The 16,301-nt window shown below is 58.6% G+C and overlaps 1 protein-coding gene across 1 annotated transcript in view; it reads left to right on the top strand.

Annotated features, from left to right (window-relative positions):
* The window catches only part of LOC307112525 (cadherin-23-like), a gene marked incomplete at both ends in the record, with an annotated part of 282,465 nt that overhangs the window by 250,405 nt on the left and 15,759 nt on the right, over nt 1-16,301 (top strand). Inside the window, 7 exons of the mRNA XM_079793252.1 lie at nt 284-391; nt 6,241-6,430; nt 6,745-6,890; nt 9,483-9,702; nt 10,610-10,762; nt 12,716-12,829; nt 15,557-15,705. Coding sequence (XP_079649378.1) covers nt 284-391; nt 6,241-6,430; nt 6,745-6,890; nt 9,483-9,702; nt 10,610-10,762; nt 12,716-12,829; nt 15,557-15,705 — 1,080 coding nt within the window. The remainder of the gene's footprint in view (nt 1-283; nt 392-6,240; nt 6,431-6,744; nt 6,891-9,482; nt 9,703-10,609; nt 10,763-12,715; nt 12,830-15,556; nt 15,706-16,301) is intronic.

Raw genomic sequence — 16,301 nt, 5'->3', positions numbered from 1 at the left:
TACTCTGTCAGTCACCTTTAGTCCAGACCAGGGGTGGGTGGGACAAGTTCCAGGTCACAGGAAGGATTTTAGGTGTTATCTCCTCTGTTCCTCTGCCTCCTGATGGGACAGCACCTAACCCCTCTGAAGGTCCTGCTCGCCCCTGTCCTTGAAAGCCCAGGCCCTGACCTGGTGGAGTTAATGCCAAGATGCTCCACAGGCATCTGAATGTGTCCCCTCCGTGGGCACTGTCCGGGTGCAGCCCAGCTAGGTGCACCCCACAGCGCCCCTTGTGGCTTCACAGGTCAACATCACCCTCCTGGACATCAACGACAACCACCCCACCTGGAAGGACGCTCCCTACTACATCAACCTGGTGGAGATGACGCCTCCAGACTCTGATGTGACCACGGTACGTGGTGGTGGGAGCGGAACGCCCGGTCTGCCCTGCCAAGGGGTGTCCGCCTTCCCACACGAGCTCTGTGGGTCTGCCCGTGGGGCTGATGGATTCACCTTTCCTCTGCGCCGGCTCTTGGAGCTCTCCGCACGGTGAAAGGTAGTCAGAGGTCAGGGGACGGCCCTCCCGCCGTCCTCGGGGACAGTGGGCTTCAGACTTGGTCCAGGGGAGTGCAGCATCCCAGGGCCAGTTCAGCTGGTAGCCACACTTGCCCTGAGAGCCCAGGACTCTGGTGACACCTCAGGAGAGCCCCCACTCACCCTGGTGAGGCACAAGTCCCTCCCTCAAATTGCACAAGCTTCAGATCTGCCCTCAGCACCTTCACCGCTCTGTCACCACAGCCACCAGTCAGCTGGCCCAGGGCTGCCCAGCAGGGGCTTTGAAGCTCACCCCGGGATTTGCTGGCATGGGAGTGTCAGGTTTGCACAGACCCCGTGCATGCTGTGAGCAGGCTGTGACTCAGGGTGGGAAGGAGAGACCATGGCCAAAGTCTCAGGGCATCCACAATAGATGTCGGGGGGAAGCTGAGGAAAGTCAGGGATGAGCACCCCCTTTTTATCCCCCATACTTGTGCGCCATTTGGTCTCATTTCGGGAGGCTTGTCCCCAACCCCACAGCCACCCAGCCAGCCCCATGATGGACATGTACCTAACAGCTCATGGCGACCCCATTTATTAAATGTCTGGAACGTGCCAGGCGCTGTGCTGGGTTTTCTCGTGAATTCTCTCTTATCCTCATAACAATTTCACGTGGCAGATGGATTCATTGCTACCATCGTACTGAGGACAGAGACTTAGAGGTTGAGGGGTTTGCCCAAGCTCCCAGAGCCAAGACTCAAACCCAGGTCTGTCTAACTTTGAGCTACCTAGCCCAGCAGTCCTTCTGCCTCTGCTGGCTCACGGGTGCCCTGGCAGGTGGTCCAGGTCCTGAGAACCTGGAGAACCGGTGGGATGGGGGAGGGATGGTAACTGTCTCATCCAGCAAGGCTGCCCCGCCCTGAGCTCGAGCAACCTCGGGCTGAAGATGCCTAGCCTCCCTGCCCCCACTCTTCATCAACCAGCCACAGGGACAGGTCCACCGGGGTCTCTATTGGTGAGGATATCAACCGAGAGAGAAAGAGAGAGAGAGAGAACACGAACCAGCCATTACACCTTCCTATCCTCTTTTCTGTTTTCAAAATCTGAATGGTTCTCAACTGGTGGGCACATCCCCTCCCAGGGAGTCCAGTAGATCAGGGGCAAGGAATCTGGAACATGTGGTTTTTCAAAGCCCCAGTGGGAGAGAGGATTCCTTTCAGCCCGGGCCAGGTTAGGACCCCGTTACCCCGGGCCATTTCCAGGCGCGCTCTCTAGGACTCTCCCCCTGATGGGCTCTCTCTGCTGCCACCTCGTGGGCATTTGGGCTCCAGCCCTGGACAAGCCCAACCAGGGACCCCAAGAGCTGGGGTTGGATGCCCGCCTCTGAACACCTGAACTCTTACCTTTGCTTTATATTTCTGGGAATCTCCTCCCACAGGGAATTGAGGGGCAAGTGAGGGAGGTGTACTAGCCAAGGGTGCCGTTATTGAAGTCCACCTGCTGGACAAAACTAGTAGGTCTGGGTTGGGGCCACACTGGGCCTGGGGCTTTTCGCAGATCTGGTCCCCAGGGGCCTGCTCTGGTCACCAGCCTTTCCTCACATCCTTCTGAGCCCCGAGCAGGCATAGACAGTGGGCCCAGGGCCTGCTGCCCAGCAACTCCTCACTCTCCAGGAAACCTCAACAAGCGCTCGGTGAGCACCTACTGTGTGCCAGGCCCCACACTCAGAGCCCAGGAAGCAGCACAGCTTCTGCTCTGCCCTCAGGGAGTTTCCTGACACTCACACCCACCACTGGGGCCCATCGCACCCTGTGGAAGAGCCAGAGTCCCTGCCAGACCCCCTTCACCTCTGGGGAGACAGACACGGGAGCCCGCCCCTCCGCGCAGGGCGGACATGCCCGTTGCTCCCCCAGCTCGGGCAGCCAGGGTGGGGGCGCTTGAGCCTTTCAGTGACCCATGGCAGTGCTGAGACCGGAAAAGGAATGCAGGGGCTCAGACGTCCCAAAGGAGAAGAGCCAAATCAGAATTAAAGCTTGTGTTAAACAGCTGCCGAATGTTATGGGAACTTTAGTAATTATGAAATTTAGGATTTGTGAAGCTCATTACAAACAAACAAAAATACCTCATTACATGTGAGGGCCAATTATCACTTAGATTTTCTGGAATTCTTAAGAATTTTCCAGAATCCTCTGGAATTTCCAGTTATGTATAATGATTGCCAGGAAACCGGAAGTCAGAGAACTCATGCATTGATCGAGTTTGTCACAGCAAAATAATTTCTAAAGGAATAGTCATAAGATTCAGATCTCATAGCTATGAGCTATATGTATGCGTATATATATGGGGATATGTTTTAATACCTTTGAGGGGCCCCCCTGCTAAGGCCTCACAGTGGGCCTGGGTGAGGTAGGGGCTGTGCTGAGGTGTGAGGAGAGGAGGCTCCAGAAGTGACGGGAGGCTGACCCACTTCCTGACTCATCTCCCACCACCCTTCTCACCCCCACACCCCTCGCCCCCAGCACTTACACTGGCCTTTCAGTGTCTGAACCCACTCAGCTCTTTCCCACCTTGGAGCCTCTGCACAGCTCTTCCTCCCCCTTCCCCACCCCTGCCAGAGGCTCTTCCTCCTCTACTCCCCCAGCCCTGCTCCCTCCATGGCCGGCTCATTCTCCTCCAGTCTCCCAGATTAAAATGCCACCTCCACAGAGAAGCCCTCCCTAACTACCCTGCCTAATGGAGCTCCGCCCCCCATGTTTCATTCAGAGCTGGTTCCCCAAACCTGTGTTCGTTTGTTTGTTTGTTGGGTTCCTTGCTTATTAAGAGGCAATAGAGCGTAGTGATTCAGTGAGCAGCATCTAGTACCAAAATGTCTAGACTCCCATTTTAGCCATACCTCTACTGGCTGTGTGGCCTTGGGCAAGTTACTTAACCTCTCTGTGCTCCAATCTTCTCATCTAGAGAATGGAGGTAGAGGCCCCACCTGAAAGAGTTGTAGTTCATACTTAATGAGCCGAAATACACAGGCACATGGTGAGAGGTTGATAAATGGTAGCTATTGTCGCCATCATCTGCCTCCCCTGCTGGAATCACATCTGTCTGTTCACTGTAGAGCCTCTGTGCCAGGCACATTGTAAACATTCACAACGTTTGTGAATGAAAGTTGTTGAAGGACTTCACCTTTCTTCCCCCAGCTCTGCCAGGTCGGGTTGGATCTTCCTTGTCAGAGACTAGGACATACGAACTGGGACTCTCCCAAGGGCCCCCCTAAAGGGGGCACTGGGCCTGGCCCCTGGGGCAGGGGCCACCCCAATGACTTTCCGAGCTCGTGTGCAGGCCAGTGTGTGCCTGCATCCCGTGCCCTCGGAGTGGGCCAGGCCTGTGTCTGTGTGCCCGTGTGCGCACCCAGCGTCCGCTTGCGGGCAGGAGCGTGCAGAGTGGCTGCTCTGTTTGCAAGTGCGGTTTTGGCCGCACTCTCCCTCCTGGCTCCCGCAGTCCGCTTCAAGGACCTGGCTGATGGGCATTGATTTAGAGCCTTTCAAACCCTCCAGCAAAATAAGGGAGAGGAGAGCGAGAGAATTAGTCCCGTCAGGCCAGGAGAAAAATGACGAGCGTGAAATGGGAAATAAATGAGGGGAAAGCCGGAGAGTCCGCACAATCGCCCAGCAGGGAACCGGGGGTCACAGCCTGCCGCCCCTCCGGTGCCCCCGTCCCGCCTGGTGACCAGGGAATGGGCGAGAGGCCGAATATCCGTGCCCACCCCCTACTCGTATCTCTGCAAAGCACCTGCCCTGGTGCCCCCAGCACCTAAAGGTGGGGGGAGGGGAAGAGAAGAGGAGCACCCCCCTCATGTGAATTTAGTGCATTCAGCAACAGGCTGCCGGTCTGGAGCAGGTAGTTTAACTGCCCCGTAGACTCAGTTTTCCCACCAGAAAAATGGGGATAAGAACTATCTCCCTCCAGTAATCGGAGAGAAAGTGTAGACATGCAGGGCTCGCTGGTCTCCTTACCCGTCAGCAGGCCGCCTGCCTGCCTAGAAAGCCGCCGGAGTGCCTAGGAGCCCGTCTCCTGTCAATACAGGGGCGGTTGGGTCCCCGTCATAGAGGCTAACTGAGGCAGCAGGAGGGCTGCCCCCTTATGTCCTGGCCCTTTGGGGCAGCAAGGCTGGGAAGCGAGGGGCTGGGCTGGGCTGAGCAGTTGGGGATGGGAGCAGGGGTGCGTCCCGCTCTGAAGCAGAGAAGCCAGGAGGGGCTCGGGGTTCCGTGCCAGCATGGGCCTCTCTCCCGGGCTGCTCAGGGGCAGATGGGAGCCCTTGGCCACAGTGGCCCATCTGTCTGTTCTGGTCTGGTGGCCCCAGAGATGCCTAGGCTGGGGATTAGGCCAGAGGAGGGACAGATTCTGCTGCCAAAGCACAAAAGGCCCCACACTGAGTAAGATAAAGGAGCTGACGAGGCGGGCTGTCATCGCCAAGTGTCCTGGAGTGAAAAACGACAGTGTCCTGATGCGGCCCCGGGGACTGCGGTCACCCCTGTCCCCACTGGTCTTGTCCACCTCCAGGTCGCAGTGGCCCCTGTAGCACGGGGCCTGGGGCAAGCTGAGGAGTGGGTGCCACTGCTTCCCTGAGACCCTGGGGGGCTGCTGGGTGGGCCCCAAGGCTGCTGCTGTGTGACCTTAAGTCGGGCCTGTGCCTCTCTGAGTTCCGCTTTCCCTCAGGGGAGGTAGATGGCTAAGAAGGTCCCTGCAGAGCAGGGGATGGGCAGGCGTGGGGAGCTGGGAGAGCAGGTGTGTGTGGGAATGTGGCCCTACATCAGGACAGCACTGAGGCCGGTCCCTCCTTGGGGTGGGGATATAAGTGGGAACCAAGGGGGCTGGAAGGTTAAAGGGTCCAGAGTGTCTGGGACTCCTATCCCATGACCCTCTCCCCCCTCGCCCGCCCAGGGGTGGCATTCCCTACCTCCAGGGAGCCAGCCCGATCCCTCCTCCAGCATCCCCTCCCCGGCCCCAGGACTGTTCCAACTGGCTGGGACCCACCCCCCAAACAGGCTGGCTTGCCCCTGGCTCCCTTCCCGTGCCCTGTCATTCTTGGTGTCACAGGCCTTATTCTTTTCAAATTGCCCCACAGTCCAAAGCTCCAAAGGAATGAAATTGAGGATGAGGAACCCAGTTCCCAAATCCAGGCTTAAAAATCCTTCCAAAAGCTCAGCCACGGGTTCCCAGCCCCTCCCAGCCTCACCCCAAATCCCATCATTATGGACTTCCTGGGGCCCCTGTCTTCCCAAAGCCCACACACCTGTTACCCCACATGTTCGGATGTTCTGGTAGTAAGGGGCCCAGAACCTCTGCCAGGCTAAGAGACTGGGAGCCTTGCTGGGCCTCATCTGTGAAATGGGCATAATTATAGGTATCCACCTCACAAGGCCGTTGACAGTGTGTGGAGAGGGCCTGGCGTTTATGAGAGACTCGGAGCCTCCGTAAGCTGGTGTGTGCTAGGTGTTGCTTTTAGGATCAGAAGACCCAGGCTCAAGTGGGGAAAGGGGCTTCCCTAAGGCCCACACTAGGGTCAGGAAGCCAAGGAGCCCAAGACTCCCACAGCTGATTCACCCTCTGACCCTTCCACCTCCCAAACCCCAGGGGCCTCCCTGCTCAAGCCGGGAGGGAGCCCACTGCCTGGGTCTGCGTGGGGTGCCCAGGACTGGCACGTGAGCTCAGCCAGCTCCCTCCTCCCGGCAGGTGGTGGCGGTGGACCCGGACCTGGGGGAGAATGGCACCCTGGTGTACAGCATCCAGCCGCCTAACAAGTTCTACAGCATCAACAGCAGCACGGGCAAGATCCGCACCACCCACATCATGCTGGACCGGGAGAACCCCGACCCCCACGAGGCGGAGCTCATGCGCAAGATCATCATCTCCGTCACGGACTGTACGTGCCCCTCACGCCCTCACCGCCCCAACACCTGGGCTGGGCTCCTGACACCACACCTGTCCTCGGGCTCCCGGACCTCCTTAGGAGAGCTGGCACTAAGCGTGGAGTAACACCCACTGCCCAGTTGAGACTCCCCCAGAGCACCCTCAGGGGGCAGAGGGGATTAGGGGTGCAAGGCCCAGTCTGCTCCCTGGAGGGGCCAATGAGATGGAGGGTCACTGAGCCTGCCCCTCTCCCCACTCGTCTCCTTCCTGGCCTTTTCCTCCTGCACCCCTCTTTCCCTCTCCCTGCCTCCCTCCCTGACCCCCCAGGTGGCAGGCCCCCTCTGAGAGCCACCAGCAGTGCCACGGTGTTTGTGAACCTCTTGGACCTCAATGACAACGACCCCATCTTCCAAAACCTGCCTTTTGTGGCTGAGGTGCTTGAAGGCACCCCTGCGGGGGTCTCCGTCTACCAGGTGAGCTTCTTGCCTGACTGAGATGCTGCTGTCTGTCTCCCTCAGCTGGTCCTGACCAGCCAGCGCTGGGCAGCGGGGGCCAGCCTCGTGCTGAGCACTTTGCAGGGGCAAGTCAGGGGAGGCCAGCCCAGACCACAGTCTTCCACAGTCCAAGACAGGACACATCTGTGCCAGGCGTGGAGCCATGTTCTGAGAGACGGTGCTGGAAGGCTTCCTGGAGGAGGAGGCGCTGGAGCTGGGTCTTGAAGGACAAGTGGATTTGGAGAGGGGGAGGGAAAGGACCACAGGAGATGCACAAAGACAGAAACAGAGGGAGGGAGAGGGAGGGAGGCAAAGAGGATCCTGGGAAGCCAAATCAGAGAGTTTCTCAGGGCCTGATTAAGAGGTCTAGCCCCAAACCCTCAATACCCCAAGCCTGTAGGTGGTTCTAGAACACTGAGAAGGTTGGGCGTGTGTAGTCCACGTGTCCTGCCTCCATGGGGAGTCCCTCTACTGTGCTTTCCTGTAAACGCCAAGGTAGCTTCACACAACAGGTGGGATTCTCCCCATTTTGTAAGAAACTTAGGAAACTCGCCCAAGTTCCTGTGGGCAAGAAGGGGCAGGGCCTAATGTTGAACCCAGCCCCTCTGCCTCCTGCCCCGCCACCCTGCTGGTCAGGGAGGCCCTGAAGGTGCTGGTTCCAGGGAGATGAAGCCCTTTTAGAAACCCAAAGGCCCTTATAATCAAGAGCATGGGCTTTGGAGTCTGCCCAGGATGGGTGTGGATCCCAATTCCACTGCCTGTGTGCTGGGTGACGTGGGATAAATGGCTTAATCCCTCTGAGCCTCAGTTTTATCACCTGTGAAATGGGGATCATAATAGCACCTGCCTGGCTGTGCAGTAGGGATTCAGCCAGACATGAGTGGAAAGCAACCCGGCACTTAGACTGGGGGAATGCGTGGTAGCTGATGTGCTCATGTGTCGACGGTGAGAGTTTATACCTGAGAGAAAAGGATCCGGTGGCAAAGGGTTAGCCTGATCCCATCCAGAGAAGACCGGGTGTTCGTCAGGATGCCAGAGTGGCAACCATGGCAATGCCCTGCAGGCCCACTGTGCCTCCGTTTCTTCATCTATAAAAGGAGATCAATGGTGTTCTTAGACGGGTTCCAGGGAGCATGAAGTCTCTCTAGCAGAATATTCTCCCCAAACTCCCAGCAGGGGGAGCCTCGATCCAGGGAACAGCAGCCAGGCCCTGCGCCAAAGTCCCCAGATAGGAGAGGTGAGGGGGAGAGCAGGTGAGCCCTAAAGCTGGTTCTCCAGGACTCACAGCAGGGGAAGGAGATGCCCCCCAGCACAGCCTCTGAGGAACTGGCTCAGAACTGTGAGAAGGTGGTTGAAGGAGCTGGGAGTGTCATTTGGGAACGGTCTTCGTATGCAGGAAGAGGGTTCTAGCTTGAGGTGTGTGGCTCCCAGGTTCCCTCTGCAACCTCAGCCGATAATGATTTCTGCTGGATGTGCAGACGAACTTTCTCGAGGGACTAGAGCTGTGAGCAGAACCATCAGAACTCCATCCAGGAAAGCATTCAAACCGCGTCTGGACACCGTCTTGTCCAGCTTGTTGGTGTGAATTAGACCAGACGACCTTGACATTGCCTTTCAATCCTGAGAGCCTTGTCTTGATGCAAAGCTCTTGTTTTAGTTATTATTACACATTTATTTCAAATGTCTTGAATTCTCTTTCATAAAAATTTCTAACACATCAGGGCGGGTCTTGAGTCAGGATCTCTCGTAAGAACTGGAAGTGCAGCTGGGAAGAGTGTAGGGATTTGGGAGGAGGATTGCAATGGCTTTTTCAATTTTATTTTTTTAAATGTTTTAATTGATATTTTTAGAGAGGGAGCGGAAGAGAGAGAGATAGAAACATTGATGAGAGAGACACATTGATCAGCTGCCTCCTGCACGCCCCCCAATGGGGATCAAGCCTGCCCTGACCAGGAATCGAACCGGAGACCTCTTGGCTCACCAGCCAGGCTCAATGGCTTTTTAAAAAATCAAATCTTCGAATGACTTTTTAAAATGGGCTTCAATATCATCTTATTTTTCTTGTTATCTTACAAATCAAAACAAAGCAGAGGCGGGTGTCCTGGCAGCTGGGCATTGTCTGTAGTTGAGTCCACATGATGGAGGGAGTCTGGGCAGTAATGGCTGCTCCGAGCCAGTGTCACGGGGCTAGAGGGTGAGGGCGACTGCAGAGTTTGGAGGGTCTGAGCCAGCGGGCGTGAACCTGGGGGGCTTCCTAACAGGGAAAGTAGGGTTCTAAAGGGGGAACGTTGTGGGGACTGGGCTCTTGTTCTAAAACATCCCTTCCCCACCCCACCCCGGCCCCACTTGGAGCATCTGGCACCTTCCAGCTCTGACATGCTGCCCCTTGGAGAGCACCTGGCAGGGTGCGTTGGGGGCAGTGGCCCAGCCTGAGGCTCTCTGGGGGAGCAGGTGTGTCTGGCTGGAGGTGAGCAGGGGTCAGTGGGAAGGAGGGAAGGAGGGGACACCTCTCAGGCGAGAAGCATCAGTCCCGGTGTCCCCACTCCTCACGCGGCTCCTCCCCTCCCTCAGGTGGTGGCCATCGACCTGGACGAGGGCCTCAACGGGCTGGTGTCCTACCGCATGCAGGTGGGCATGCCCCGCATGGACTTCCTCATCAACAGCAGCAGCGGCGTGGTGGTCACCACCACCGAGCTGGACCGCGAGCGCATCGCCCAGTACCAGCTGCGGGTGGTGGCCACCGACGCGGGCACGCCCACCAAGAGCTCCACCAGCACGCTCACCATCCGAGGTGAGGGCGCGGGCTGCCTCCCGCTGTGGGCTGAGCACACGGGCGGCGTGGGGAGCCGGCGTGTCCCCCTGCTGGCCACTGTCCGAGGGGGCGCAGGCCACCCTGCTAACGGGGCCTCACCTGGAGCCACTCAGCACGGCAGAGCCTTCCCTTCTCCACCAAGTGGAAAAACCAGCGAGCCACCTTCTCCCCACCTGGCCACTGCTCGGTGTCCCAGGGCCCCCGAGAGTGAGCGGCCTGGACCCACTGCCAAGGTCCCCTTCTTTGATCCCGGCCACAGCAGAGAGGGTTTGGGCAGGGGCGGGGCCCTCGGGTCAGGAACAGCCTGGGGAGGTGACGGAGCCCTCTCTCCTTGGAAGGCCGAGTTTTTATTTGGAGATGCAAAGGGGCCTTCCCCTCCCATGTGCCTGAATCTCCAAGAAAGGTGTCGCCTTGGGAGGAGGGCAGCTGGGACTCCCAGAGGCCCTGAGATTCCCCCTCCCCTAGGCCCTCTCCCTAATGCCCGCAGTCTCCGCCCTCTATCTGGGTGGGGCCAAGGAGGGCCACTATTCTCACCCACTCTGGCTACACCTTTAATTTTCGGAACGGAACTTGTACATTGACATGAGCTGTTGCCAGAGGGCCAGGAATAAGCCCTGAAATAATTGTCGAGTGTAATGGGCAAGAGGTGGCCTGCTCCCTGGGACAGCATGAGCAGCAGCCCCCGGGGAACAGGGACCGCTGGAGGGTGTGGGGTTCTGGTCAGCTTTCCTGGCCCAGCCAGCACGGGGCCCTTGGCTCACGACTGGGAGGTATTGACTCCTAGGAAACCCATTTCCCATCGGCCTGTGGTGTGAGCCACTGCCTTGGAGCTGGGTAGGCTGGCACAGAAGCCAGGCCCAGCCCCATGTGCCAACTCTGCCCGCAGTGCTGGACGTGAACGACGAGACGCCCACCTTCTTCCCGGCCGTGTACAACGTCTCCGTGTCCGAGGACGTGCCGCGGGATTTCCGCGTGGTCTGGCTGAACTGCACCGACAACGACGTGGGCCTCAACGCTGAGCTCAGCTACTTCATCACAGGTGCGGCCCTGCCTCCACCCCTTCCAGGTGTTCTGTCTGCTGGGCTGGGGCCAGGGGAGGGGGAAGAGACCCAGGCTGGCCATCAGGTTAGCCCCTGCTAGAGCCTCCCTGAGGATTTGCTCCCGGCTTTGCCCAAGGGCTTTGGAGCTGGGTCCCCAGGGGTGAGAGGACTTACCAAGGCTCAGTCTAGAGGGAGGTGGAGCCAATGACTCCACCTGCTCCCCACACCACCCCGAGTTAGGGTGACGAAGCAGACTGGAGGAACGTGGCCTTGTCCTTTGCCGGGCCCCTTCACTTAGGAAGAGGGTTCCCATCCGTTTAGAGGCGGATGGTTTAGATCTCTAAATGGGATAGTTTTAGCTCAGCATGTCAAGTTGCCACCACTTGAAGAGCCGTGCAGAAATATTATAAGGCCATGTCCTGACTCAACAGGTGAAAGGGAGCCGTGATCGATTAGTGATGTCTGCCATGACAGTAGGCTGTGTGGAGGCGACATGCCCTGTGTTAGCCATTCCTGGATTAGAGCAGTGTCCCCGCATTCCTCAGTCGATGGAGTACCTGAGAGGTGCTGGCATGCGTGCGAGTGGGGGATAGCTCTCTCACATTCCTGAGCCCACCCTTGGCCCTTCTGCTGGTTCAGTCTTCCTGCAGCCATAACACACACATGTTCATATGCACATTTGTGTGTGCACACATCTACAATACTCACACCAGTGTCCCTGACGCCTCTCCCCAAGGAATCCCGGGCTCACGGCCCATCTGCAACTTGCTGCACCAAGATGACCTCCCAGCCCCTAGCCTCTCCCTTTCAGATGCATTCCCTCCTTCCCCTCCATAAAGGGGTCCACCCCCCTCAGGCCCTCTCCTCCCAGTCTGGTCCTCCAGACTGCCCTGCGGGGGCTCAGTTATCAAGACCCCCACACGGTACCAGCCATGGTTGAGCCCCAGCACTGCTTGTGTCTTAGTTCCTCCCCCGCCCCCTCGGAGCCAGACTGGGGAGCCGATACTGGAGGCTTGAGGGCAGGGGGTTTCCCCCAGGGGCAACCATGTCAGAAAGAGGGAGCGTGTGGCACCAGCCCCCAGGAAGACTTCCCTGAGGTGGCCTGTTCCTGCTCACCTTAGAGCCCTCCCAGCCCTGGGATTCTGGGGTTTTAATTTTGCATCTTCTTCGAGGAGCCTGCAGTGCCCTGTTCCCAGGTAGCCCAAATCCAGTGCAGTGGCGCCCTCTGCTGCTCAGAGCACCACACTGCCTGCCAAGAGCAGGGGAGGGGTCCCCACACTTCTGGAGTCCTTTCCTGGCTCCTGGCTCCTGGCTCCTTCAGGAAGGAGACCTCACACTCCCCTCCTGCCCCAGAACTCAGGGAGACTCAGTAGCACCTGTCTGCTGTCCACCTGCCCGTACTTTTCACTCGAGCCTCTGGGAGCCCCTCCTCAGAGAACCCGAGATCAGGGACCTGGAGAATGCTCAGCCATCCCCAAAGACCCAGCCACATTTAAAAGGCCCAGCCCAGCCTAACTGCTCAGACACTCCTACGGGACAGGCAGGTAACCGACTGGTGAAGGACACGGGCTGGGGAGCCGACGGCTGGACTGGATAGGTGACTAACCCAGAACACCGCACGTAACCTCATTAAAGGAGCGTGTCCTTGTCTGTGACATGGAGACAGTGATAGTGTACATGAAACAGAATGGCGCACAGTAGCTGCTCAACAAATGTCAGGTAGACCCCTGTGATTTCAGGCATTCGCACCCCCGCCTAAGCCCACTCAGGCCACACCCTCATCAGAGCCCCCCAGAACCCTGCTCTCAGGCAGCGCCCAGTGGGCAGCACCGCCTTTCATCCCTGGACCACCTCTAGTGTCGGGGCTCAGAAGCAGAGGTGGGGTGCCCCCTCCCTTTCCCGAGCCAGGAGCCCTGTTTCCTGACCGAAGCTGCATTCTCTTTTGCCCACAGGAGGAAACGTGGATGGGAAGTTCAGTGTTGGCTACCGTGATGCCGTGGTGAGAACGGTGGTGAACCTGGACCGGGAGACCACGGCCGCGTACACACTCGTCCTGGAGGCCATTGGTACGCACCGGCCCTCCCTGCACACCACACACGGCTGCTCTGGGCAGCGTTCACATGAGGCGCCAGGCCTGGAGCCAACGGTTCTGCCCTGATGCCAGTGGAGAAAGGGCGGCCGGACATAGACATATTACTGAGTACTTTCCAGGCAGGAGGCTCGGTGCCCGGTGCGGTATGCACACTAAGGTGGTGTGGTGGGAGTCACGTTGGAGCCAAATGAAAGACCAGCATGTGGACAGATCACTGCAGAGCCGGGCCAAACAAGCAGACTGGGAGAAGGGACGACCCCAGAGCGGCCGCACAAAGGGTGGTGGAAATGTGGTAAGGGGGGGGAGGTGGCATCAGGGAATACCATTGGATCAGTTAGTTGCAAATTTTAAAATAAACTGACTTCAGGAATATGAGCTCACAGAACCAGTCCACCGGGAGGTGGGTGGAGCTTCAGGTATGACGATCTGGGGCTCAGGGGATGCCACCAGGCCTCAGGCTCTCTTTGTGGCCCGGCTCAGCCTCTGCCTCACATGGAGACAAGTTGCTGCTGCCGCTGCGGCCTCAGTCCTCTTGGGTTCAAGTGTGGCAGCAGGAGACAGCATTGTCTCTTTCCCCGTCTCCCCAGCAGAAGCCTGAGAGGGGCTCTGATTAGTTCCACCTGCCCCATGCCTGTCCCGGAACCCCTGGTCATGGTCAAGAGGGTGAGGTGTGCTGGTGGCTTAGGCCTACATCACATGCCTGGTCCTGGAGCTGGGGGGCAGTCAGACCCACCTGGAACCCCAGGCCTCAGAGTCAGGAAGGGTGGTCCTTGGAGCAACCTTCAGGGCATGGACTTACCTCAGGGCAGGATGGTGCCTACGGGGAGAAATGAGGCATGCCCACCACCAGCTTGAGGGCCAAGTGAGGTTTTAGTACAAGGAGAAGCAGGGAGGGCATTTCAGGCAGAGGAGCCAGCCCATGCAAGGGCCTGGAGGTGGGACAGAGCCGTGTGTGTGTGTGTGTGTGTGTGTGTGTGTGTGTGTGTGTGTGTGTCTGAGTCCCCTTTGCTGCTCTTTAGCATGGCATATATTGGGGAAGGGACTGCGATCGGGTAGGGGCAGCAATGGGGGCCTAAATGTTAGGCTGGAAGTTTGGGCTTCAGTTTCCAGGCAGCAGGAGCCCTTGGGGACTCTGGGTAGGAGGAGGGCATGAGACCTTTGCCTCCCCGCTGGCCCTGGCCCTCCCAGAAGCACCCAGTTCAGGGTTTGCACTGAGCTCTGGGTGGAAAGGGAATGTGCTCTCTGGCCTCACTCTTTCCAGCCGCAATCCCTCCCCAGCCTGCCCACGCCCACATGCATCTCCCCTCTGCCTTGCTCTCCTCCCACCCTGGGCAGCCACACCGCCCTCTGGGGACCCGTCATCCCCACTGGGACCAGCCTTCATGACAAGCACTGGCTAGCAGGATAGGGCTCAGCTCCGGCCTTTTATGGGCCTGCCAGCTCACACTGTCCCCAGCCGGGGCAAGTAAGCGGGACCCTCAGGGCAGTGGGAGGATGAGAGGACTCAGGCTGGGCGACTGCATCCCAGCACGTGTCAGCTGGCCTGGGGAAGGATCACCTCTGGCCCTCAGGCAACTCTCGCTGCCCAGAGGAAGCCTGGGAGGAGCTCTGGGGTGACTGTCCTTGCGGAGACATACAGCTTAGTCACAGCTCCTTCCTCCAGGAAGAATGATTCAACAGCTGCCCTGGGGCTGAGCCACCTCCCCAGCTCGGGAGGTCCTGCAGGGAGCTGAAGGGGAAGGACCCCCAGCTACCTTAGGCTTAGCAATCCAGCAGGGCCCACATCCCGGAGTGTAGCGGACCCACAGACCAAGTCTACCCCTGAAGCATGTTTGACCCATCTCGTGTTTCATATTGAATGACAGTTGTGAACATTTAAAAATCAGACTTTATTTAAAAGCTCATGTTCAATTTCTCTTGAGAAATCAGATCTAGTGTCACTGGGCCACTGTGTATGGATGGCAGAGGCAGCGGCCTTGAGGCGGGCCCGCCTGACAGCAGCTGGGTTTGTGACCTCAGTCCCCGAATCTGTTTCCTGGGGCTGCTGTGACCAAGTCCCACAGAGTCGGTGGCTTCAAAGAGCAGAAATGGATCCCCTCGTGGCTCTGGGGCCAGGAGTTAAATTAAGGGTCAGCAGGGCCACGTTCCCTCCCGAGGCCCCAGGGAGAACCCTTCCTGGACTCTGCTGGTGCCAGGTGGCTCCACGCGTTCTGGGCTTGTGGCCGCAGGAGCCAATCTCTCCCTCCAACGTAAGGTGGCCTTCCCCTCTCTCAACTCTCCCTCTGCCTTTCTCTGAGAAGGACCCTTGGCATTGGACGTAGAGCTCACCTGATGATCCAGGACGTGTCATCTCTAGATCCTTACTCTAATTACCCTCATTACCTCTTCCAAGACCCTTTTCCCAATAAGCTGACATTCACAGGTTCCCAGGGACGTGACATGAGCATGTCTTTCGGGGCCACCATTCGGCCACTTCATGCCTCCGCTCCCTCCTCTGTGAAACGGGAATATTCACCACAGCGCCTGTCACAGGCTGCTGGAGAGACTGAGGCACATGTTAGGTGTCGTTAGTGTCATTCCTAATCTAGGGAGGAAAAGAGCTGCCCGCACGGGCCACCGTGGCTGGGCGCGCAGGGCACGTGCCCAGGAAATTTGCCCCTCAGGCCGCTGCTAACAGCCCCTCCTCCATCGCCTCCCACAGACAACGGCCCCGTGGGCAAGCGGCGCACCGGCACCGCCACCGTGTTTGTCACTGTCCTGGACGTGAATGACAACCGGCCCATCTTCCTGCAGAGCAGCTACGAGGCCAGTGTCCCCGAGGACATCCCCGAGGGCCACAGCATCGTGCAGGTGGGTGTGGCTGGTGGGCTGGGGGCAGGGGGCAGGCAGGGCCACACTCGGGTCTGAGCGCTCATGCTCAGTGGCGTCATGGCGGGGAGGGATGGAAACAGGAGCGGGCCCAGCTGCTGCCCCGAGAGTAGCCAGTGCTGTGGGGAAGGGGGACCCAGGCCCCCTATTCCCTGGGACAGAGTAGGACCCCAGATTACTATGTAATCAAGGACAGGGCCCTGGCTCCGCCCCCAAACACAGAAAGGAGGCGTTGGCCCCCTCTTCTCCCTTCCTCCCCACAGCACTCGCCTGGTGCCGCCCCTCCCAGGTGGGCCTTTCAGAGCAGAGAGGAGATGGCCTGGTCGCACTTTCCCGGGAAGGAGTTGAGGAGGGAGCCAGGGCCCAGCGCTGCCCAGAACAGAGTGGCTTTCACGGGCCCTTGGCCGAAGCTCCTCTCCTGGGAAGCAACCAGGCACAAGAAGAAAGGGGGCAGACGCAGAGGGAGAGTGGAGGGCCTGGAAGTGGGGCCCGGGCCCTCCCCAGCACCCGGAGGCCTCTGCGCTGGGTGGGGAGGGAGGCCGGGAATGAATGACCCTCTTCATCCGCTGCAAGGGTTT

Source organism: Cnephaeus nilssonii, assembly GCF_951640355.1.
Source record: "Cnephaeus nilssonii genome assembly, chromosome: 16".
Classification (NCBI taxonomy): domain Eukaryota; kingdom Metazoa; phylum Chordata; class Mammalia; order Chiroptera; family Vespertilionidae; genus Cnephaeus; species Cnephaeus nilssonii.
Note: the sequence above shows the minus strand (reverse complement) of the source record. Positions and strands in the feature narration are given on the sequence as shown.